Consider the following 25,529-nt stretch of genomic DNA (forward strand, 5'->3'; position numbering starts at 1 on the left):
GGCTCACTTACCAGCCAGTCAGAAGAACAGCCAAGAAAACACGTGTGGACACATGCCTTAGGAGAACCAAAGTGCGAGGGAGTTGGGTGAGTTGGGGGTGGGACGGGTCATAGGAGGGAGGGAGCTGGTAGGCGTAAGTAGTAGAAATCAAGAAATAATTGAAGGGTTACATGTATGTGCCACTGCCCTACTTTAAATGGATTAAAGTAGCTAAAAGCTCTGCTTTTACGCATTTTTTTTTCAAGCTGGGAGAAATTTCCTCTAAGATTACATATCAAATTGCTCAAAATAAAAACAAAACTGCTGTAGCAGTTACCTCTAGGGATGAAAATCGATATGGGGGTAGACAGGTGGTGACAGGGACTTTCAACTTTCAAACTCTGTGTGTGTGTATTGCTGAGTGTCTTTTAAGGCTGTATGAGTATATTCTTTTTTTAAAGAATGTGTCGGTATATTATATATGGAATTTGAAAAAGGAAAAGCTGCCTTCGCTGAGTCCCAGTCCCAGCTGTGTGCTCGGTGATCACCGTCGAATGCCTGGCGAGTTAGCCCTTGTGGGCTTCACCATCATCTTGAGCCAACCCTGATCTGACCATCTGTTTTCCAGATTGAAGGCAGCGACTGTGAATGCAACCCTGCTGGGAAGAACTTCCCTGAAAACCAAATCCTGATCAAACGCATGATGATTAAGTGTGCTGACGTGGCCAACCCATGCCGCCCCCTGGACCTGTGCATTGAATGGGCTGGGAGGATCTCTGAGGAGTATTTTGCACAGGTGCGCCATCTTTCCAGGGAAGCTCCACTTCCCCTCCGGGAATGGGAACTAGGTCATGGAACTCCTGGGGGGATTCTTCAGCTGAGTAACTTTTTACCAATTAGTTAACCACTCCTCCCTGGAAGAAAGCAGCTTACCCTCACCTGGGGTAGACTTCTGCTTCCTTCAGGAGCTGACTGCTGGGGCCGATCACTAACCAGAGTCTCTTGAGAAGGGGGATAAACTGAGCCTTTGGAAGTAACTTTTCATCTTCAGTTTGCTGGATCCAGAACTTGCACAAAAACTGAGAAATCTTCCATTCATTCACTGGGTTATTCCTGGGTGTCTCCATGGCGCGTTATGGGAACACAGGCATTAGTGAAGACATCGCGGCCACGGGGAGTTCCAGTCCAATAGGGGAGAGATGTAGACAGGTCCACGTGTTAGTAAAAAATGAAGTGTATCTCAAGGAAGTTTATGTTAAGTGCTACAGGAGTTCAGAGAGACTTTTTTCTAGATAAAAGGGGGGCTACAGAAATGGGGGAATAGGAAAAGACTTTCTGGAAGAACAAAGCATTCTGAGCAAAATTAACAAAGGGAGGGGAAATAGAATTTTTATATAAAGAGAAGAGCAATATGTAGTTCACTTTAACTGTGGCAGCGTAAAGAGTTAGTTAAAGGAGAGAAATCTAGAAAGCAGTAGACTGTAAATGGACATGTGAAAACAGCCCTACTTCCAGAGAAAAGACTCTAAGCACTGATGGGTGTGTGGGTGACAAGTAGCCACAAGTAGTGAATTTTGTGGGGTCTGCGTGGCTGAAATGTACTATGGAGGCAGGATAAATAAGGGCAGGATAAAGAATAGATGATGCTAGGAAGACTGGGAAGGGGAGTGGCCAGCAGAGGACCCAGTATGTTTACGATTTGGGGGTACATGTGTAGGTTTGTTAAAAGGGTATATTGCTGATGCTGAGGTTTGAGCTTCTAATGACCCATGGCTCAAGTAGTAAACATAGTACCCAATAAGTAGTTTTTCAACCCTTGCCCCCTTCCCTCCTTTTGAAGTCTCCAGTGTCTACTGTTTCAGTTTCTGCCATTGTGTGTACCCAATGTTTAGCTCCCACTTCTAAGGAAGAACATGTGGTATCTGGTTTTCTGTTTCTATATTACTTCACTTTAGGATAATGGCCTCCAGCTCTAGTCATGTTGCTGCAAATGACATGACTTCATTCTTTTTTATGGCTGCATAGTATTCCATGGTATATATGTACCACATTTTCTTCATTCAGTCCACCAATGATGGGCACCTGGGTTGATTCCATGTCTTTGCTACCATGAATTGTGCTGTCATAAACATGCAAGTACAGGTGTCTCTTCAGTAGAATGATTTATTTTCCTTTGGGTATATACCCAGTAATGGGACGGCGGGGTATATAGCAATTTCTATTTTTAGTTCTTTGAGAAATCTCTGAACTGCTTTCCACAGGGGCTAGCTGATCTAACTTCTCACCAACAGCGTATAAGCATTCCTTTTCTCCACAACCTTGCCAACATCTGTTATTTTCTGACTTTTTAATACCAATTCTGACTAGTTTGAGATGGTATCTCATTGTCGTTTTGATTTGCATGTCTGATTAGTGATGCTGGACTTTTTGTCTGGAGACGGTCTTGCTCTGTTGCCCAGGCTGGGGTGCAGTGGCATGACCTCAGCTCACTGCAACCCTCACCTCCCAGGTTCGAGCAATTCTGTCTCAGCCTCCCAAGTAGCTGGGACTACAGGTACACGCTGCCACGCCCGGCTAATTTTTTGTATTTTAGTAGAGATGGGGTTTCACTGTGTTGCCCAGGCTGGTCTCGAATTCCTGAGCTCAGGCAATCCGTCTGCCTTGGCCTCCCAAAGTGCTAGGATTACAGGGGTGAGCCACCGCGCCCGGCCTGGACATTTTTTTTGTTTATTGGCTGCTTGTATGTCGTCTTTTGAGAAGTGTCTGTTCATGAAATCCATGTAAGTAGACTGCAGCTTTCTGGGAAGAGAGCCTCTGAATTGAAGAAAAGTAGGACAGGTAGTTCTGAGCTTTCCAGAGAGAAGAACAGGAAGGGAGTGAGGATCAAATGACTCCTTGCACACCAGTGGATATTTTAAGGCTGCTTGATCGACTGACCTGAAATGAGCAAGCCAAGCCAAAAGCTGCTCATCAATGGGCTTTCCCGGACCCACAGAGAGAGGACCTGAAGTACTACTCCTAGTTATTCTCAGTGTGAATGGAGGATGAGAAAAATGTGCTTTTAAGTTTTTTGATGTAAGCTTCCTATTTAGGTGTCCTTTTCCCAAAAAGCAATGTACTAATGTTCATAAGCCAGGGTGACCTAAAAATGAAAGTCACAAATGAAGCCTTTGAGCTGGCCTCTGGCTCAATACACCACCAGGAAATGCGGATCTTAATATTCAGCTCAATGAATGATGATGGCCTTACTTTAACGTGCACAATACTCAGATTTCTACACACCTCAAAAGCTGCAAGGCTAATACCCAAGTTTGAACAATCATAGTCTGACAGTCATTCTTTCCAGTGAAAATAATGCTCCATGGATAAAAGCAGCTGGTTCAGCTCAATTCAAGTGCATAAGTGCTTTTCCACAAGACGACCAGCAGATTTTGGTATGCAGTTCAAGTGTACGTGTACTCCCATTTCATCACATTCATCATACAGAATATTACAGAGACATGTACTTCAAAGGTCAAGATTTAATACAATTAGTAACTCTTACTGCTTCAAAGAGGTAATTCTTAAATGAAAGTGGTTCCATTTTTTTTTTTTTAATTTGAGACAAGATCTCACTCTGTCACCCACACTGGAGTGCAGTGGCACAGTCCTGGCTGAATGCAGCCTCAAACTCCAGACCTCAAGCGAACCTCCTGCCTTGACCTCCCATATCACTGGGATTACAGGCATGAGCCATTGGGCCCGGCCTGAAACTTTTTTGTTTTTTAAGTGCAAACATGTGGCAGCAAATAATATAATGACTATGGCTATTAATACAGTTTGGTGCTAGTTGATTGAGTCATGCTAAGGTGTTAATAGTTTTACCCACTATTGCTTCTTCTCAGTGTAAATGTCAGTAGTTTTCGTATGAGAATTCGTGTTTGTATGACATTGAACATAGCTCTGACTTTGCAATAATAAAAGCAGATCCCAGAAAAGGGGCTAAGTACCCTTGAGATCGATGTGTCAGGAGATGCTATGGTATCACATAGAAAGAGGCTTGGGGCCAGGCACAGTGGCTCATGCCTATAATCCCAGCACTTTGGGAGGCCAAGGGAGGCAGATCACCTGAGGTCAGGAGTTCAAGACCGGCCTGGCCAATATGGCGAAACCCCTTCTCTACTAAAAATTAGCTGGGCGTGGTGAAGGTGCCTGTATTCCCAGCTACTCAAGAGGTTGAGGCAGAAGAATCGCTTGAACCTGGGAGGTGGAGGTTGCAGTGAACCGAGACTGCACCACTGTACTACAGCTTGGGTGACAGAGTGAGACACTGTCTCAAAAACAAAAGAAAAAAAGAGGCTGGAGAGTGGGAAGACCTGAGTGTAGTCACTGTAGCTCAGCTGACTTATCTAAGTCTGAGGACCTTGCTGAGCCTATTTCTTCATTGAGAAAACTGGATAATGACCCATTTTCACAGGGTTGTTCTGAGAAACAGGATATTACTGTGAAAGTGTCTCGCATGTCCTCCAGCCCTATGTGGTGGTTTTTTCTTACAGACTGATGAAGAGAAGAGACAGGGGCTACCTGTGGTGATGCCAGTGTTTGACCGGAATACCTGTAGCATCCCCAAGTCTCAGATCTCTTTCATTGACTACTTCATAACAGACATGTTTGATGCTTGGGATGGTAAGACAGTTACTGTTTTGTCACCGACAAAGAAAATTTTGTTACGCTTTATTATCTTTAGTGACATAGGGTGAGCCTAAAGGTAAACAAAATATATTTTTAAAAATGTGGCTATCAGCTTTTTGTGGCCAAGTGGGGTGGGGTGCATTCTTTGCATCCCCAGCAGCTGGCACAGAAGCTTGTGTGCAGAAGACTCGATGGATTTTTGATAACTGGATAAACGAGTCTCTGCCTCTTCAAAGGACACGGTGCCAAAACTTACTGCAATGTTATTCTATCGTTGGAGGAAAACTCTAGAAAGAATGCAAAATGTATTTAGTTTACTCTGAATCACAGGTTCTTCTGATAATGTCACTGATAAGCAGCTTTTCAAAAAGGACCTGTTTGTATTTCAGAAACTAGTGTTTAATGACTTGTCCTCATGCTGTGTGTTCACTTAATAGCCAAAGGCCTCACCCAGGGTACGCCTCCTCTAATTCTGATTCCAAACTTGTCCCAGACACCCCCAGGCTTATAAATGCTCCTCGGGTCTAAGTTCACAGGTTTCTTTTGATTCTTTTCTGTCTTTGCAGCCTTTGCACATCTGCCAGCCCTGATGCAACATTTGGCTGACAACTACAAACACTGGAAGACACTAGATGACCTAAAGTGCAAAAGTTTGAGGCTTCCATCTGACAGCTAAAGCCAAGCCACAGAAGGGGGCCTCTTGACCTACAAAGGACACTGTGAATCACAGTAGCGTAAACAAGAGGCCTTCTTTCTAATGACAATGGCAGGTATTGGTGAAGGAGCTAATGTTTAATATTTGACCTTGAATCATTCAAGTCCCCAAATTTCATTCTTAGAAAGTTATGTTCCATGAAGAAAAATATATGTTTTGAATACTTAATGACAGAACAAATACTTGGCAAACTCCTTTGCTCTGCTATCATCCTATGTACCCTTGTCAATCCATGGAGCTGATTCACTGTAACTAGAAGGCCACAGGAAGCAAAGCCTTGGTGCCTGTGAGCTCATCTCCCAGGATGGTGACTAGGTAGCTTAGCTAGTGATCAGCTCATCCTTTACCATAAAAGTCATCATTGCTGTTTAGCTTGACTGTTTTCCTCAAGAGCATCGATGTGAAGGATTCATAAGAAGCTTATCTGAACAGATTTATCTAAGAAAAAAAAAAACGACATAAGTGAAACAACTAGGACCAAATTACAGATAAACTAGTTAGCTTCACAGCCTCTATGGCTACATGGTTCTTCTGGCCGATGATGTGACACCTAAGTTAGAACGCAGCCTTGGCTGGTGGGTGCCCTCTCTACACTGGTATCAGCAGCCTGTGTAACCCCTTTCCTGTAAAAGAGGTTCATCTTAACAGAAAGTCATCCATGATGAGGGAAAAAGTGGCATTTCATTTTGGGGGAATCCATGAGCTTCCCTTATTTCTGGCTCACAGAGGCAGCCACGAGGCACTACACCAAGTATTATATAAAAGCCATTAAATTTGAATGCCCTTGGACAAGCTTTTCTTAAAAAAAAAGTTTATATACATGTTTAAAATTTTTATTAAAATCCAAATTTTCTGGGTATAAGCTCATGCAGTATGTTGTGCCATGCACCATCTATATGTAATAGTTCAGGAGGGGATAGGGGAAGTTTCAAGGTTCAGATATTTTTAACCAATCTATATTTGAAATCATGCCATTAGCTTTAACAATGTTAAAATTGTGCGGTGTAAATATATCAGAAAATAGGCATATGGGGAAGCAGTAAATACTATTTTAAGCTATTAATTGTATGCTAAAAGCTTCTAAAGCACAAGTGCATATTTTTATACTGTTCTTTTCACAACTCTCTGTGATCTACATAAAGTCAGACTTGAGATTTTCCTTTCTCTTTTACCAGCCGATCCTTCCTATGTATTATTATAAATATTAGACTCCGTAAACAAACTTCATTTTTCTTTCTCTGTATTTCATGCTGCATTTTTAAAAGGTATAAACAGAGACTGAAATAATTGAATCAGTAATTACTTTTTTCCAATACAAATTGGAATGCAGAATACTTGGAACTTGTACATGGGGAAGAAATGACTTATCACTAGATAATGTGCCAATGTTTTTTCTATGTTTTGTACCAAAAATGGAAAAATATGACAATTCCATGCAAAGAAATGTATCTAAATTATTTTTGTTAGATGATAAGAGAACTTGCTTGGTCAGGACAGCAGCCAGCTTTGTATTGTAATGCTATATTATGTAAATGTGATGAAAATGTTTTTGTGAAGTACTTGTAACTAAATTCCTACAGCCATTTTTCATTCCCAACAGCTGTTTTTATTTTACTTCTTTGGCCTAAACTTTTCATAATTTCAAATTTGGGGTTTAGTGTCCTTTATTTCATGAGTCACTTTGTTTTCAGAGCACATTAAAAGCAGGATGCCAGAATCCCATATTAAGGACCTAGCTAACCTGCCTAGGCTTCAGAAGCTTGCTCGAGGCAAGGACAGTCTTTTTCTGATCATCTCACTTTCAGTTCTATTTGGTAAGTAACATTTATCAGGTGTCAGACATCTTCTATATGAAATATTTACAGCTTAGTTTTATGTCAAATTTCTTGTTAACTTCAAACTTTTTATTAGTAACATGCAAATGTTTAAAAATGCTTTAAGACAGCTAGGTACTAAAGCTTCAACAATTTCTGCTCTTTACCAGTGTAATCTACAGTATAATCTTCTGGCCTGTGAACTAGTCTATTCTTCCACAGAGTCAACTTGTTAGAAATACAGGCTTTCAGATGGTATGTGTATCAGATAGTTTATATTATATAAACTATGATAACTGCCTCTTACACGGAGTTGTTTACTTAAACGTCATGTGCTGAGGGGGGCCGTATTAGGAAAAGGCAACACTCTCTAATAATTTCCGTGACTACTAAAGAGAAGAAGGAAACCAGTTATAAAACAGTGCTGGACCAGAATGACCCTATAATTTCCTAAGATCATTCTTTATTTCTAATTTAAGATTTTTAAATTTACTTGCCCTCCATGTCAGGACTGGTTAGATTCTGGGCAAAAAAAAAAACAAGCCTATCAATCAGTTCACTCAGAACCTACTCAGCTTTAGAGAGAGAAACAGAAGGGATGATCTTGTGCCCTTGTGCTATGTGAATATAGCCAGAGACTGAGGTAATAATATATTTTAAAATAAAAATGACAAGGCATTTGTATACTGTAACACTATGTAGTGTTACTTCTGCTGTTGCAAGTATCTTAACTGTTGAAAGCTAAACTCAGGAAATGGAGAAAATGTACAGATTACAAGCGTGAGCCACCGCGCCCGGCCTGATTGTTAGCACTTTTTAGCAATAAAGTATTCTTAAGGTATGTATATTTTTTAGAAATTTAAGACTGTAGTATAAACACAAGTTTTATAGGCACTGGGAAACCAAAAACTAGATGTGACTCACTCTATTTGCAATAGTTGCCTTTTTGATGTGGTCTGAAACCTAACCTGTAATATCTCTGAGGTACGCCTGTATAATGACCAGAAGGAATTTGCTGTGGTACTTACGGTACCATTTGCTTCCAAAATTCATGTGATTTCTACCACTCCATTTGAATAGATTCCTATCACAAAATACTAGCCCAGAACAGGCTAGGAAGTAAAACAGTTAAGTCTATGACTCCCTTGTGTCATACAACTTCAGAAAACAACTTTACAAATGTATGGGCCAATACAGAATTTCTAAAGGAAAAAGCATGTGAGTAATGGGAGAAAGTCTTCTGTAATTGAGGTAGCTTAAGTTTTAATATTTCTCCATAAAACTTTTCATGACTCAATGTTATTTGGATTTAAAGTAGTCATATAAGCCTTTCTCTCTCTCATTCAGTCTTCAATTCCTGTTTTTAGAGCTGCTTGGTGATACTGGGCACTACAGATTTAATTGCAAGGCCTTACTGCACTGGGCCTCAGTTTCCTCATTTGTAACATTATGCCACTGGTCTACTCAGATGACCTTAACTCTTCCAGTCTTTGTAGGTAGTTGTGGAAGCAACTGTCAAAGCTAAAACTAGTAAAAAGAACGTATGACGATTCCCTTTAGGGTATATTTGTAGTATATTTGTTTAATGAACAAATAAATCTGTAGAGGTTTTCTGCAAGAAGGGTCAGTCTGCTAACATCAGTCACGTTGCCCTTTCTTAGTAGTTTAAGAATTTCAATCTTTAATGTGTAGACTACTTTCTAATTTTTTTATTTTTTAGCACCAAAAGGAGAAAACATATTGTTACAAGGCTGGTTTATAGTGTCTCAATGGACACTGCAAAGAACTACATAGAAGAAGTCTGTCTCAAGCAGTTCGTATCTGAGTCAGTGGTCAGATGGGGCAGTTGCGCTCAGCTACAGCCCCTGACTCTGGAAACACTGTGCCTCTCAAATGATCTAGAGCTCATCCTTGGCGTACATGAGGGGCAGTTGTTGTTCTAGTACCAGTTTAGCCCATGGCTCTTCAAGCCAATTCACACTGGGAAAAATACACCCTCATAAGATGCCTATCCATTTGAGTTCATACAGGTTTCAGTCGCTAGAACTAAAAAACATTTTTAAAATTAGCTAAACAAATTGGCACCAAAAAAAAAAACTTGCCATACTTAAACAGTATATATGTTCATTTTTTTGGCTGAGAGATTCAAGTTTGTGCTATATAGAACACTAACGGTTACTAAAGACTAGGAAAATTTGCAGGAGAAAGGCTATTTTTAAACTTCACAATAATACACATGCCATAACTTTTACCTCTATTTGTACCTTTCAAAAGGGTCTAGGTTCAAAATAAGCTCAAAACACAGCACTCACCACTTCAACAGCAGCTCAAAGTCAAATGGAAAAACTTGTGGTATATTCTTTGGAGGATACACTAGGACCTGAGAAGCAACATGTTCCTTGTTGGTAGGTCCACAAAAAATTTAAACATGTAGAATTTTATGGACCGACAAAAAAAATTACCAATTTAAGCGATCAATATATTAATGGTTTTCAGAGTAGTACCTGATGTTTGATGTTCAAGGTTCATGCATGTATTTTTAATTCCTTAAACTAGACAGCAAGGTATAAGTCACCATTCTCCTCTAATTTTTGAAATAATCTTAAACTGCGCAATCCAGATTCTCGCTCTCCATTTTTCCACAAAATAATGAGATGATCAGCGGAGCATGTCACTAGTCCATGATCTTCAAAGTATAGAAACATCTGTAAAGAAAATTAAAACTGGTTATAGGGACCCCGAAAAGCAGAGACGTGGCTAATACCATATTAACACATGTGTGTGTGAGATACGTGCCTTAAAGACTCCTTTGGATCTGGGTGTAGAACTTCATTTCAGTATTGGTAACAGTCACATACAAATAATATCTAATATTTTAATCAGAATTTTGTTAATATTGTTCAACTACAGAATAGCTATTTTTGTAAAGTACATGAATTCTCATAGTTCTTCCAGATTTTTTTATAATCTGATTTTTCAAGTATTGGTTTTATTTAACCATTACTTATACTGTATAATGGCTATGGATAAAATGTCTGAATTCTAAATTTCCCAAGATAAACACTGGCTTCAGCTCTCTATAAAAGTAGATATACTCAATCCATAGGTATTAAGTGTCAGCACTAGGTTTATGGTCCCTACCCTCAAGAAGATTCTGAAAAGCAAATCATAATTGAAACAATAAAGGTATCAATGAGAGATTATGTAATCAGGTACTAAATAATGCAGTATAGACTATGACATGCCACAGAAATTCAGAAAAAGCTTCAAAGGGAGAAAAATGCCCCAAGTAAGTGGAAGGGGCTTGCCCAGTGAAGGAACAGGCTGGAAGCTAAGAATAGGAAAACAGAGTGTTGACAAAAGGCAGCATGAATACTATGGGGTGAAGAGTCGTATCAGAGAGAAAAGTGAACCAATGAAAAGGATGAGGTCCTCGAAGGGAAGGGTGAAATAAAACAGAAACAGGGCCGGGCATGGTGGCTCACGCCTGTAATCTCAGCACTTCGGGAGGCTGAGATGGGCGGATTGCCTGAGGTCAGGAGTTTAAGGCCAGCCTGGCCAAACATGGCGAAACCCTGTCTATACTAAAAACTAGTTGGGCGTCTGTTAGCCCAGCTACTCGGGAGGCCGAGGAAAGAGAATCGCTTGAACCCAGGAGGTAGAGGTTGCAGTGAGTGGAGATTGTGCCATTGTACTCCAGCCTGGGCTTGAACAAGAGCAAAACTCCCTCTTGGGGGAAAAAAAGAGAACAAGAGTTTTCTCTGAAATGACATATACATTTCTGAAGACCACAGGATAAGACTCAGCTGAGGATGCAGGAGTGAAGGGAGGAAATATGAGAGCAGAATTCCTTCGGAAACTGGAAAACAAAATTCAGTACACAGGTAGAGGGATTGAGCCGGTAGAGCAAGGATGAAAATATGAAAGAAATGAGGTCCAGCCTGGCCAACATGGTGATACCCCATCTCTACTAAAAGTACAAAAATTAGCTGGGCGTGGTGGCGGGCACCTATAATCCCAGCTACTTGGGAGACTGAGGCAGGAGAATTGCTTAAATTCTGGGAGGTGGAGAGTGCAGTGACCCAACACTGCACTCCAGCCTGGGCAACAGAGTGAGATGCTGTCTAAAAGAAAGAAATGAGGAAATTCAGGTGACATTGCAAAGATAGCCTAGATTTTATCAACGAAGCCAGAGATGCTTTTTAAAAATGTTCAGGTCTCAACACTTTCACTCAGGAAAATTCCTAAGAAGCTGACAGTTTTATAGAATGAGAAATGTGCCACATTCAAACATATTTTGAATGTGTTTTACATGGGGTTTTCCCCACCATCTAAAAACCTTTTTAATGAGTTCCTACTATTTAAAAAATAAAGTCCAAACTCCTCAGCCTTACATTCAAGGACATTCATAATCTGACCCCAAACCACATTCCCAGGCTTTATCCCCTACTAGTGTCTGTTCACAGGAACCCAGCGCTCCAGCCTAGCCAAGGTGCTCCTTGCCACCACGTAAATGCTGTCTTTGCCCTTCTGTCTACCACAGTCCATGCTCACCTCCCAACCATAAACACAAAGTTAAAAACTGAGCTACCTGTTAGAGGAAAGCAAAGATAACTATGACACTGTACCCAACATCAAGGAGCTTATGATGACAAGGCTATATACTCATCCTACTAAACTTCAAGGTTCAGCTCAAGTGTCAAGTCCTATATCCTCTTAACCATTTACAAGATTCAGCAAGAAATGTTTCTTCTGAGTCACTGCTGCTTACTCGGGTCCATCATCTGCAGCCTAGGGTAACAGCCTATTAGGTCTATACTCCTTCTCTCCACTCGAGGCTAAGATCCATGAGGGCAAGGACTGTATTCATCTCTCTCTCTCAACTCCAGCAGCCAGTGTTTAGCACAGTGCCTGAAATACAGGAAATGCTCACTAACAAGGATGCTGCCGCTGCTCCTCCTAAGCATGAATGCCCTTTCAAATAAATTTTTTGTTCTTTGGCTATGAAACAGGGAAGAACAATTTAAGAAATTCCTTAGGGCCCTGATTACACTGTTATTAGTTCTCATAACTAATCTGTTACCTCAACTGATCTTATTCCTTCGCTACAGGCAATGATGCCTGCAGCAAATACTAATGTATCTGCATGTTAAAAGCTTATGCATTTCATAATTTTCAACTAAAATTTTCATATTTGCACAATGAAAAGCAAGGCATAGGTTTCATTAAAGCTAACAAACTATTATCCTTCAAAGGCAGGAGAAACAGGACTCTGTTCATGAATTTGATAAAGGCCCCTGGAATTCGATTCTGTTAAGGCTTTAACTGTATACACATATAACCACAACCCTTCATGCATCCTCTGTTGACTGTTGTCATACAGTCAACATTATTCACACTGCCCTTACTGTCAGCTATCTCCAGCTCATAAATAATGGTGATGAAGCCCATTCTTAAAAGCAATGCATTCCTTGTTTCCTCAAATCATATATCCGGAAAGGGAGATCCTAACTGCACATACTATAGCCTATCCCATTCCATGTTCAGATCTGACAAACACCTACAGATATAAGAAAAAGTATATGCCTTTATGAGACCAACTGAATGAAAAGAGCAATGAAATGCAAAAGCAGGAGTTGCCTGGACACTCTGTGCCTAAAAAGCAATACCTCCACAGATGATGAGTGTCCAATCAAATCTCCAATAAGCTCCAGTGAACATGAAGTAGCATTTTCTTGCTGCTTTTTAATGGGTTGGCTGGCTTGTTTGCTGACTCTTCCAAATCCCCACATGTTAAAAAAACCTAGAAAAAGAATCATTTCCAAAATTACTGTGCTCTATACTTACAATAATATGAGATCAGAAAAACAAAATTTAAATGTGAAGAGGTTCCAGACTTGTTTTAGTCAAGGGCTAAGTGGATAGTACCTGAGTACTGTGCTAGGGTTTTCTGAATATGTTATTTCATCTTTCTTAGCTAACCAGGTCTGTTCTTCATCTCTTTTTATTGCCCCTAGTCACCCATTGGTGAAGGTATATTAACAAAAAGACACTTGGAATAAAACAGGACAGAAACAAAGCTTGAATGGCAGTGTCTAACTGTGAAGGGAAAAAAGGGCAAAACTCAGATCAACAAACAAGGCACAGGGGAAAAGCTGTATGTGTGTGTGCAAAAGCAACACCCCAGGACTTCAGGAAGTCAAAAGGACCAGAAGCAACTAGGTACCAGCATCTGATTTTTTGTGCAAAGGTTGGTAACTAATTTATTCAACGCTTCAGAATTTTGTTTTTCAAACTAAACACCTGGAAGTCAAGAGCTCATAAAATTATGATATAAGCACACAAGGAAAAGTATATTTTTCCATAAATTGAGTTTAACATCAAGGGTAAAGAATGCTTTAGTTTGACATCTGATGGTACAAATTTTGTGTGTCAGAATTATAGACAATATAAATGAATACTTCATTAGGCCATTTGGTCATTCAGATTACCAGAAAGTAAGTTTTCCCTCAAAACAAGAAAATCTCTATCTTACTTGAAATGAAGTGGCAGTTCTACATTAGGGGAGTATTAAGCTGTAAATCCTAGATCTCAATTACCATATGCTTTCTATAAACATCTGATGCCTATTTGGAGCATTTCCATATTATTTTAGTGGTTTCACATAATTGTCCTTCTCCTGCCTTTCACGTGAGAAAAAAGGAGAGAGAAAAAGACTACCTTTTTGAGAGAAGACACACACCTGTTGGTACAGGCTCAGCTGCAAGCTGCTGTTTTTCTCTTAACTCCCAAATGCGTACACTGCCATCTTCTGAGCATGAGATTAACTGCCTGTCAGAACAGAAAATCAGTAATACAAAAAGAGCGCACCACTGAGGGTCAATGCTAAATTTGCAGTGAAAGAAATCAGTGGAGCCCTCAACTGCTTTTATTCAGCTCTTAGCAGGAACTGATGAAAATCACAATTTAACATGACGTTACAGCGCAAACTAAAAGCACCCTTTAGGAAAGCCACATGTTACTCGTTACATTAGCTCAAATGCTATAAATTTACTCTCTCCATTAAAAAAATGCACTTGGGAAAACAGTGTGAATTATACTTCACAATGTCCTAAGCAGTCCCCTTCCCTCCTCTTGCTACGTCTCTTCTCTGGGTGCCTCACTCTAAAAATATCCTGCATAGAAAATAATGATATTCCCTGTCCATATGTTCGTCCCTAGAAGCTCAGCAGCAAATCTACCCTGGGAGGAAACCACTCACGTAGTAGCCTCACACAACAAGGAGACTAGCAACCATTTGATTCTGGCCATAAACAAACAGAAGGTAGATTTATGAGAAATATAAAAATTGATACACTGTAAGTGGCCCCAAAGTTGTTTATATTGTTAAATACCAAACTTTAAATCATCTCTTCTTACAATGAAATTCAATGTAATTCATTTGCACCTTGCTTCTTGTAAATTCTGTAATATACTGCCACATACCCTTCTGTTAGAGACAGCCCTCAGGCATTCTCCATTTCCAGAAGAACACAGCAGGTCAAGCCATGAAGCCAGGTAACTTGGCCACTTGAGAAATTACACTGGTAGCCCTGGGAACCGTGACTTGCTTTCATCTATTGCAGAACAGATGGGAACTTGTACCTGTTTGGAAGTTTGGCAATGTGCAGGACATTGGAGTCATGTGCAGTTTTCTGGCAGGCAATCACACGCTTCATTTGAAGGTTATACACGTATAAACCCCTTCCAACTGCAGCAAATACATTCTAGGGGAAGAAAAGTTCAGAAATGGGCGTAAAACTAGCACTCACCCTTCCTAGTGTAATGGATTTCCAGGCCTCATGTGACATCAGAAAGCCCCCATTACCCTTCCCATTCCTAGCGTTTAGCCCAAATTACAGTACTAATCTCTGAAACCCCAAAATGTCAAAGCACTAAAGAAAGCTCTGAGCATTTAGAAGGTAGGGCACAACCACTAATGCAGAGAAAGGTCTGCATAGTATATCCCTTAGCGCCACTTTCTTTCTCACTGAAATATATCTAGAGAAAAGCTATAGCTGGCAGCCTGGCCCTGCAGTGGAAGCTGTTGAGGGATAACCTGAGTTTTCATTTAAATAACACTATATCCTTGGGAAAATTACCTAGCTCCTTCTGCCTGAAAAATGCAAGCATAATTATTTGCATTCCACATCTTAAGCAATCAGGAGACCTACAAGTGATACAAAAAATCACGGCTACAGTGACATTATCATCATGCAATCCTCTGAAGATTTCACAAAAACATTTTTCCGAATGTACTATTAGAAATAAATACCTTTTTACTAAAACAACTTTAATCTTTTGAAAGCATTTTCACCAATACTTATCTCACTTCATCCTCACAACATCTTGTTAAGAAAGGCAAGCATCTTTGCCATTTTCCAGATAAGGAAGTTAAAATTAAAGAGATTAAAGTCACACAAGAAATGAGACATGGAGTCAATATTAGAATCAAGGTCATGTTACTCCAGTCCCTTGCTCATTCCTCACGATTTACATGCAGTAGTAGCCTTTGAAATTTCTGCAAGCACCTGTCCTAGAATCATTCATTCTTACTCAATAGATATCCCCATGAGGCAGACCTTTCAAATATCCCTACATATTGCCTTCTTGTTTTCACCACAGATTCTGGGCCCTCCAACCTTTCTCACACAGCCTCCAAGACTACAAACTCAACTCAGACCTATAGTAACTGAAGCAAAGCATGCCCCCAAGGCTTGCTGGAATCTTAAATCTGGAATGATCCCCTTGATTCTCAGGATTAGTACTCTGCAATCAGCAATGCAGCCAAGGCCCAGTGCCGGGGCATTAATGAACACTGCTAGCCAATGTGCTAAAATGGAAAGCCCTGTGGATTGTATTCAATGCCAAAATCCCCCGAAACTCATTCTACAGACCAGGAAATCTGGGCACAGTTTAAGTAATTTATCCAAGGTCAGGAAGAAAATTATAAACACAACTAGAGAATTCATGACCTTTGGAGGCAGCATTTACTCAATGGAGACGCTATCCCTGCTATCAATAACTAATGGTCCCTTATAGAAGGAAAGAACTCACAACAAAAGAAAAATTAGGGAAAACTATACAATGCTTTATCAAGCATATATAGTAGAAAATAAACATCAATTTAAAAATTTAAGATTAAAATACAAAACACTTTTAAATATTAATTTTCACAAAAGTGAGAAAAAACATGTAACATTTAAAATAGGTAATTCGTAGGGCTACAACTCTTAGTGATCTAGTCTTCATCTTTTCTGAGACCATACTGTTTTTAGCATGTATATTAGTTTTTCAAAATAAAGTTGGGATACAAAGAAACGATCTTTGAATATATTAGTGTTTCTAAGTCCTGTTCCTATCCTAATCTTTTGTTTTGTTTTTAAAGAGTGGTACAAAGAAAAATGGATCATATTCTCCCCCTGCTACATAACACTACTACTGAAATTTTTAATAAAAATAACGTGCATGCTGTTAGAAAATTTAAACAGTATAGAAAGTCACAAAATAGAGAAAATCCTCCCCAACTTCTTCTCCTTGAAGGGTACAACTCATAAACATTTCTTGTGATTACCTTTAGAAAAGTTAATTGCCCTTTAAACACATTTTCTGAGCCCCTGATGCTAAGAGATTTGTTTTTTCAGATCAGAGATAAGATTCAGTAGTCCATTGGTACTAATCTCTTACAGCAAAACAGATCTAAAGTGCTTCAAAAGCATCACTCCCAAGCCCTATAAGATGGAATCCAACAATTCTCACTCAATTTATCTTGCCCCAAGATGCCAGCAGACTGAGAAACATTCCTAAAATTTTTAATTTTCTTTGCCTCACTAGGAAATGCATCAGATCTTCAAAAGAACTCTTTTTCACAGTGTTTCTTAAAACAATTTTAAGCATTAACCTCAAATCCAATGGGATTATTTAATCCAACCCCAAATTTCAATAATTTGTAAATCTGTGGCCATTTAATCATTTCCTTGCTGAGAGATTAGAAGCAAAGATTAAAATGCTTTTTTTTTTTAACACAAATCATACAATTTTAGAAAAAGACCATTTTAAAGCACAACCTGAAACCATGAATGATACCTTTTTTATGTCCAACATGGGATTAAATTTTTAAAATCAGAAATTGGGTTATATATGTCAAAGGCAAGTTTATAGATAGTGTATAGATTTTTTACCTCTTCATCACATGTGAAATGATGAATAGAAATGTCATTTGATTTTTGACAGAGTTTTATTTCTTGTTGGGTGTCCAGTTGTGGAGATGGGTCCCAGAAGTTGCGTTCATAGGCCTGCACGGTCCAGTCCAGGGCATCCCAGATGATCAGCTCTCCGATGTGGGAGCCGGTGACAAAACTCAAATCTAGGCAAAGTTCACATATGCCTCATTATCGATCATTTTATCTAGGTAAAGGTAAAACTGAATGGAATGTCTAGTAGTAATGCCCTATAAAACCACAGTAATTAGAACAGTGAGGTACCTAGGCAAGCCAACAGAAAGATTAATATAACAGAATAGGAAGGCCAGAAATAGACTCAAATTATCTTAGTAATTTAGTATGTAATAATGATTGCATTTCATTTCAGTAAAGAAATACCTCATGCTGGAATATCTGGTTACATTTAAGGGGAATAAAAGTAAAAGAACCTTATCTTGTATCATACACCAAAATAAGTTTCAAACAGATTAAAACATGAAAGTTACTTAAAGGATAGAGGAAGATAAAGGTGAATACTTTTAGGAATGTGGAGTGGTAAAGGGCTCTAATGGAAGCAGAGTGGGGTGCCAGGGGAAGAGATCCTAGTAAATAGCTGCTTGGCAAAACAAAAACAAGGACCGGGCTCGGTAATCCCAGCACTTTGGGAGGCCGAGGCAGGTGGATCACCTGAGGTCAGGAGTTCGAGACCAGCCTGACCAATATGGTGAAACCCCATCTCTACTAAAAATACAAAAATTAGCTGGGCATGGTGGTGTGCGCCTTAGTCCCAGCTACTCAGGAGGTTGAGACAGGAGAACTGCTTGAACCTGGGAGGCAGAGGTTGCAGTGAGCTGAGATCGCGCCACTGCACTCCAGCCTGGGCAATAGAGCGAGACTCAGTCTAAAACACACACACACACATACACACACACACACACACAAATACACTTAAATGACAAAAAGCTGGGAAAAATTTGCAACTCGGATGACAAAATAGGTTTATTATACTTGATACGTAAGGAGTTCTTGGAAATTATTAAGAACAAGATAAATACAGCAGAAAAAAAATGGGAAAAGGACCTGAAAAGGCAAAACAAATACAAATGGTCAGTAAACATGTGAAAAGATGTTCAACTCCTTTAATAATCAAAGAAATCTAAAAACAAGGAGATACCATTTATTGACTTGTGAATCAGGAAATATTATAAAACAGGAAAATACCCAACACAGTACTGGCAAAAGCATAAGAAATCAGCACATTCCTGTACTGCCTAATGCCCTACTATACATTGGTATTTTTTCAAAGATTAATTTGCTAATATGTATCAAAACCTTAAAAAATGTAAATCTCTTGATCCAACAATTCCACTTCTAGGAATTTATCCTGAAGGAAATACATAAATGTACAAGGTTGTTACATACATATATGTGCAAATACACAATCTTAAAAATCTGAAGATAACTACACATCGAATTGAGAACTGAATAAGACATCAACAAAATGAAATAGTAATGCTGTTATTAAAAATTAAGTTATAAAAGTATGCTTAACAATATAAACTTAGATATGGAAATATATTTATGACATATTGTTACAAAACAGTAAACCATATTAATACACATGTACACACATACATATGCCCAGAAAATCACCTAGAAAGATGTGGACTGGTGTTTAATACTGGATAGTGGAAAGATTTTAATATTAACTTTTATATTTTTAATGCTTTCACTATTTTCATATTTTTCTACTATGATTATGTATAACTTGTACAAGTTTTTAAAACCTTTAAAAAAAGCCGGGCGCAGTGGCTTATGCCTGTAATCCCAGCACTTTGGGAGGCCGAGGCGGGCAGATCACAAGGTCTGGAGGTCGAGACCATCCTGGCTAAAACGGTGAAACCCCGTCTCCACTAAAAATACAAAAAATTAGGTGGGCGTGGTGGCGGGGCGCCTGTAGTCCCAGCTACTCGGGAGACTGAGGCAGGAGAATGACGTGAACCCAGGAGGCAGAGCTTGCAGTGAGCCGAGATTGCGCCACTGCACTCCAGCCTGGGTGACAAAGCAAGACTCCGTCTCAAAAAAAAACAAAAACAAAAAAAAGAATTTTTTTCCATTTTACATATTATATACTTTACACACTATATATTTAATAGAAAATGTACAACTGCTAGACTTATTTCAAATAAGTGTAATTTATTTAAATTATTACATATTTAGGGTAAGACAGAAGAGTATAATGCACTTAGTCTAGAAACCCAAGCTCTGATTTTGGCTCTGCCTCTTGCTAGCGAGGTGGTCTTTAGGAAGTAGTTTAACCTTTATCTTGGATTTCTCATGCATTAAATGAGATGACTATAAAAATCAAATTGAATAATAAACGTGTAGCCATTTTAAAAAGACATCAAATGTTATCTTTGCGCCCCTGGTAGTATTTTGAGCCCCTGGTATTATTCCACATTAATCGTATTAAAACATCCTATTACTTGTTAATTTAGGAATACATAGATGAGTAATTATGATTTAATTATTTCATTTATCAAATAAACCAGCACGACAGAAATCTCTAATGACCACGTGAACAATCTCTTAAGAGATACAGAATTACCAGCAATCCTACATGTAAACATTATTTGTCTTGACTCCAAGGCCATAATAGGTAGATTATTAATATCTAATTTCTATAGTTTATTAACAGACTCTATAGAACTTGCTCTGTGGAGAAATCACTTCTCATCTGTGGAGCAAAACGGGCTTCTAGTCTTAGTAGTTGGAAAGTTAAGGCAGTACTCATCTTCCCAGGACCTTCTTTCCCACACCTTTCCCTCCTTTTTCCTATTTCATTCAAACTGCAAAAGAACCAGAGAAGCTAAGGACTGAAGATTCCCCTTGACTCTCACTCTGCATCTGCAGTCATAACACAGAATTAACCTACTGAGACCATGCAGCTGCTTGCTCTGACTTAATCCTCCAAGTGTCTGTGATTCCTCCATGCAGTAGAAACAAAATATTAATGACCAGTTGGAATTTTCCCTAAAAATAAAATACGACATTCAGCTCAATCAGCACTTTTTTTTTTTTTTTTTTTGAGATGAAGTCTCACTCTGTCACCCAGGCTGGAGTGCAGTAACACAATCTTGGCTCCCTGTAACCTCCACCTCCCAAGTTCAAGCGATTCCTGCCTCAGCCTCCTGTGTAGCTGGGACTACAGGCATGTGACACCACACCTGGTTAATTTTTGTATTTTTAGTAGTGACGGGTTTCGCCATGTTGGCCAGGCTGGTCTCAAACTCCTGGACTCAGGTGATCCACCCACCTCAGGCTCCCAAAGTGCTGGGATTACAGGCGTGAGTCACCACACCTGGCCAATCAGCACATATTTTTAAGCAGTTTACTCATGGCAAACTAATTCCCAAATAGGTCATTCAAAATGTTTCATGACAAACAACCTCAATGATGTATTATTAGTGGATGGATTTTCATCCTGTATCAAAAGCCATTTAGTATGAAAATCTCACCTGGTATCTGTCTATCCATCCCTCACAAGTACTAACACTTCATGATTACCACAAGATGCTGGCAACATGATACAAGAAAAGGAATAAAATAAAGGAGCACCCAGAGCCTTCTGCCTGGAGAGATTATCAGTCATTTTTTGTCTGTCTTAGAAAACCTTCCGCCTGGGCATTCCAGTCTTTTTAGCAAATCTGGTATTCATTATCCACACTTGTTGGTGTTGTGTCATACAATTCTAAGGTTGCCCTGGGGCCGCCCCCCTGAAAACAGATTTACCCTGTGATGTACAATCCCAAGCAACTGGCCATATCTTTCATTGGTAATGGGTGAAGAGAAAGGAGCAGAGCTGCAAGTGAAGCAGGGAACTGTACAACATAAACATTTCAGGATCACTGACATCCACATCATGGCTAACATGCCTATGTACTGCAAGATGAGACTGTCAGCAAATCATTTTCAAATTTTAACAGACTACTTGGTCATGTTTGATTCCTAAATACGCTTTTGGCTTATTTATTATCTGTAGTATAATTTTATAGTCATAGAGTTTATAAAGTAAAAAGTACTAATCCAAAAGCTAGAAGAAGACAAGAAATAACTAAGATCCGAGAAGAACTGAAGGAGACAGAGACAACAAAAACTCTCCAAAAAAATCAATGAATCCAGAAGCTGGTTTTTTGAAAAAATTAACAAAATAGATAGACCACTAGCTAGACTTATAAAGACGAAAAGAGAGAAGAATCAAATAGACACAATAAAACATGATAAAGGGGACAGCACCACTGATCCCACAGAAATACAAACTACCATCAGATAATACTATAAACACCTCTACACAAACTAGAAAATCTAGAAGAGATGACTAAATTCCTGGACACATACACCCTCCTAAGACTAAACCAGGAAGAAGTCGAATCCCTGAATAGACCAATAACAAGTTCTGAAATTGAGGCAGTAATAGCCTACCAACCAAAAAAAGCCCAGGACCACATGGATTCACAGCTGAATTCTACCAGAGGTACAAAGAGGAGCTGGTACCATTCCTTGTGAAACCATTCCAAACAACTGAAAAGGAGGGACTTCCTAATTCATTTTATGAAGCCAGCATCATCATGACACCAAAACCAGGAAGAGACACAACGAAAAAAGAAAACTTCAGGCCAATATCCCTTATGAACATCGATGCGAAAATCCTCAATAAAATACTGGCAAACCAAATCCAGCAGCACATCAAAAAGCTTATCTACCATGATCAAGTCGGCTTCATCCCTGGGATGCAAGGCTGGTTCAACATATGCAAATCAATAAACTTAATCCATCACATAAACAGAACCAATGACAAAAACCACACGATTATCTCAATAGATGCAGAAAAGGCCTTTGATAAAATTTAACATCCCTTCATATTAAAAATTCTCAATAAACTAGGTATTGATGGAACATATCTAAAAATAATAAGAGCTATTTATAAGAAACCCACAGCCAATATCGTATGAATGGGCAAAAGCTGGAAGCATTCCCTTTGAAACCTGGTACAGGACAAGAATGCCCTCTCTCACCACTCCTATTCAACACAGTATTGGAAGTTCTGGCCAGGGCAATCAGGAAAGAGAAAGAAAGAAAGGGTATTCAAATAGGAAGAGAGGAGGTCAAATTGTCTCTGTTTACAGATGACATGATTGTATATTTAGAAAACCCCACCATCTCAGCCCAAAAAACTCCTTAAACTGATAAGCAACTTCAACAAAGTCTCAGGATACAAAATCAATGTGTAAAAATCACAAGAATTCCTTTACACCAACAATAGACAAGCAGCCAAATCATGAACTCCCATTCACAATCGCTACAAAGAGAATAAAGTACCTAGGAATGCAGCTAACAAGGGATGTGAAGGACCTCTTCAAAGAGAACTACAAACCACTGCTCAAGGAATAATAGAGGACACATATAAATGGAAAAACATTTCATCCTCATAGATAGGAAGAATCAATATTGTGAAAATGGCCATATTGCCTAAAGTAATTTACAGATTCAATGCTATTCCCATCAAACTACCATTGACATTCTTCACAGAATTAGAAAAAAACTATTTAAAATTTCATATAGAATCAAAGAAGACCCCGTATAGCCAAGACAATCCTAAGCAAAAAGAACAAAGCTGGAGACATCACATTACCTGACTTCAAACTATACTACAAGGCTACAGTAACCAAAACAGCACGGGACTGGTACCAAAACAGACATATAGACCAATGGAGCAGAATAGAGACCTCAGAAATAACACCACACATCTACAGTCATCTGATCTTCAACAAACCTGACAAAAACAAGCAATGGGGAAAGGATCTCCTATTCAGTAAATGGTGCTAAGAAAACTGGCTAGCCATATGCAGAAAACAGACACTGGACCCCTTCCTTACACCTTATACAAAAATTAACTCAAGATGAATTAAAGACTTAATAAGACCTAAAACCATAAAAACCCTAGAAGAAAACCTAGGCAATACCATTCAGGACACAGGCATGGGCAAAGACTTCATGATAAAGATGCCAAAAGCAATTGCAACAAAAGCCAAAGCTGACAAATGGGATCTAATGAAACTAAAGAGCTTCTGCACAGCAAAAGAAATTACGATCAGAGTGAAAAGGCAATCTACAAAATGGGAGAAAATTTTTGCAATCTACCCATCTGACAAAGGTCTAATATCCAGAATTTACAAGGAACTTAAATTTACAAGAAAAAAACAACCCCATCAGAAAGTGGGCAAAGGATATGAACAGGCACTTCTCAAGACATTTATGTGGCCAAAAAACATATGAAAAAAAGCTCAACATCACTGATCATTAGAGAAATGCAAATCAAAATCACAATGAGATACCATCTCACACCAGTCAGAATGGCAATTATTAAAAAGTCAGGAAACTACAGATGCTGACAAGGCTGTGGAAAATAGGAAGAACACTTTTATACTGTTGGTGGGAGTGTAAATTAGTTCACCCATTGTAGAAGACAGTGTGGTGATTCCTCAAGGATCTAGAACCAGAAATACCATTTGACCCAGCAATCCCATTACTTTGGGAATACACCCAAAGGATATAAATCATTCTACTACAAAGACACATGCACACGTATGTTTACTACATCACTATTTACAAGAGCAAAGATATGGAACCAACCCAAATGCCCATCAACGATAGACTGCATAAAGAAAATGTGGCACATATACACCATGGAATACTATGCAGCCATAAAAAGGAATGAGATCATGTCCTTTGCAGGGACATAGTCATGAAGCTGGAAGCCATCATCCTCAGCAAACTAACACAGGAACAGAAAATCAAATGCGGCGTGTTCTCACTCTAACTGGAAACTGAACAATGAGAACATACGGACACAGAGAGGGGAACAACACATACCAGCACCTGTTGTGGGGAAGGGGAGGAAACTGAGAGGACAGGTTGATAGGTGCAGCAAACCATCATGGCACACGTATACCTATGTAACAAACCTGCACATTCTGTACATGTATCCCATTTTTTTAGAAGAAATTTTTTTAAAAGATCATAAAAAACAGCAAAAAGTGCATGAGGCTTTCTGTAACTTTCATAAACAACTTTTTTCTTTAGTTTTCCCTTTTTTCCCCTTACGAATTTGGCAAAGGAATACTCAAAGAAAGCTTTCAGAAACTACTGTAAGTTCCTCTGCATATCACATGGTAAAAGATGTGCCATGAAGTTCAGGCTATCTTGTACCATCCTATCATCTTTATTTAAGTAACCATGCTGGCTCAATGGTAGCAGTGCTTCGCTGCTAAAGCAAAATAACTAAGCGTGACCAGTGTAACGGGCCGAATACTGCTGGGCTTTTCTCAGCAGCCCTGGGAACTTGAGACTTAAGACTCAGTGTCACCAATGAGGCTTCAGAGGGCTTCCCAAATAAGAACTTGCCTTCTGTGCTATGTCTCCATCCATGGCTAGAGAAAAAGAGCCCCCAGAGAAAATTAAAGGGACACCAGCAACCATTGTTATTTCTATCAACACAGACAATCTAGGCCTTAGAAAGACCTGCAGCTGAGTTTTACAATAAGATGGCTATTTGGGAGGAAGATTTTGGAGCTGGGAGGGACATTCTTACTGGTGTATCTGAACATGTGACTGAATGGACACAAATGGAGACTAGACTTGGTACCTCTCTGTGCCCCTCACTCCCCTTTGTCTCACGTTCACGCAAAATACTGCTTAAAAACAAAGCCGGCCGGGCTTGGTGGCTCATGCCTGTAATCTCAGCACTTTGGGAGGCTGAGGCAAGTGGATCATGAGGTCAGGAGTTCGAGACCAGCCTGGCCGATATGGAGAAACCCCATCTCTATTAAAAATACAAAAATTAGCCAGGCATGGTGGCATGCACCTGTAGTCCCAGCTATTTGGGAGGCTGAGGCAGAAGAATCGCTTGAACCCGGGAGGCAGAGCTTGCAGTGAGTCCAGACCATGCCACTGAACTCCAGCCTGGGCGACACAGGGAGACTCTGTCTCAAAAAAAACAAACAAACAAAAAAAAATAAAGCCAAGCCAGGCCTCAGGGAGATATGTTGC

General features: G+C 39.4%; 2 protein-coding genes across 19 annotated transcripts in view; one reads left to right on the forward strand and one right to left on the reverse strand.

Moving 5' to 3' along the window:
* The window catches only part of PDE8B (phosphodiesterase 8B), a 254,887-nt gene extending 247,876 nt beyond the window's left edge, over positions 1-7,011 (forward strand). For 14 of the 16 annotated variants that reach the window (XM_055232603.1, XM_055232605.1, XM_055232607.1 and 11 more), the window contains 3 exons: positions 608-775; positions 4,515-4,644; positions 5,217-7,011. In XM_055232603.1, coding sequence (XP_055088578.1) covers positions 608-775; positions 4,515-4,644; positions 5,217-5,326 — 408 coding nt within the window. In that variant the 3' untranslated portion in view covers positions 5,327-7,011. The remainder of the gene's footprint in view (positions 1-607; positions 776-4,514; positions 4,645-5,216) is intronic. The other 2 variants (XM_055232606.1, XM_055232600.2) reach the window with 1 other exon arrangement.
* WDR41 (WD repeat domain 41) overlaps positions 3,486-25,529 on the reverse strand; it is a 191,218-nt gene continuing 169,174 nt past the window's right edge. Inside the window, exons 9-14 of one of the 3 annotated variants that reach the window (XM_063612159.1) lie at positions 17,400-17,584; positions 14,824-14,945; positions 13,922-14,010; positions 12,849-12,982; positions 9,684-9,884; positions 3,486-5,803 (exon numbers count right to left, since the gene is read on the reverse strand). In XM_063612159.1, the coding sequence (XP_063468229.1) occupies positions 9,732-9,884; positions 12,849-12,982; positions 13,922-14,010; positions 14,824-14,945; positions 17,400-17,584 (683 nt within the window). In that variant the 3' untranslated portion in view covers positions 3,486-5,803; positions 9,684-9,731. Of the gene's footprint in view, positions 5,804-6,182; positions 9,885-12,848; positions 12,983-13,921; positions 14,011-14,823; positions 14,946-17,399; positions 17,585-25,529 lie in introns of those variants that run through there. The other 2 variants (XM_055232609.2, XM_055232611.2) reach the window with 2 other exon arrangements.

The sequence above is a fragment of the Symphalangus syndactylus genome, chromosome 11 (genome assembly GCF_028878055.3).
Source record: "Symphalangus syndactylus isolate Jambi chromosome 11, NHGRI_mSymSyn1-v2.1_pri, whole genome shotgun sequence".
Classification (NCBI taxonomy): Eukaryota; Metazoa; Chordata; class Mammalia; order Primates; family Hylobatidae; genus Symphalangus; species Symphalangus syndactylus.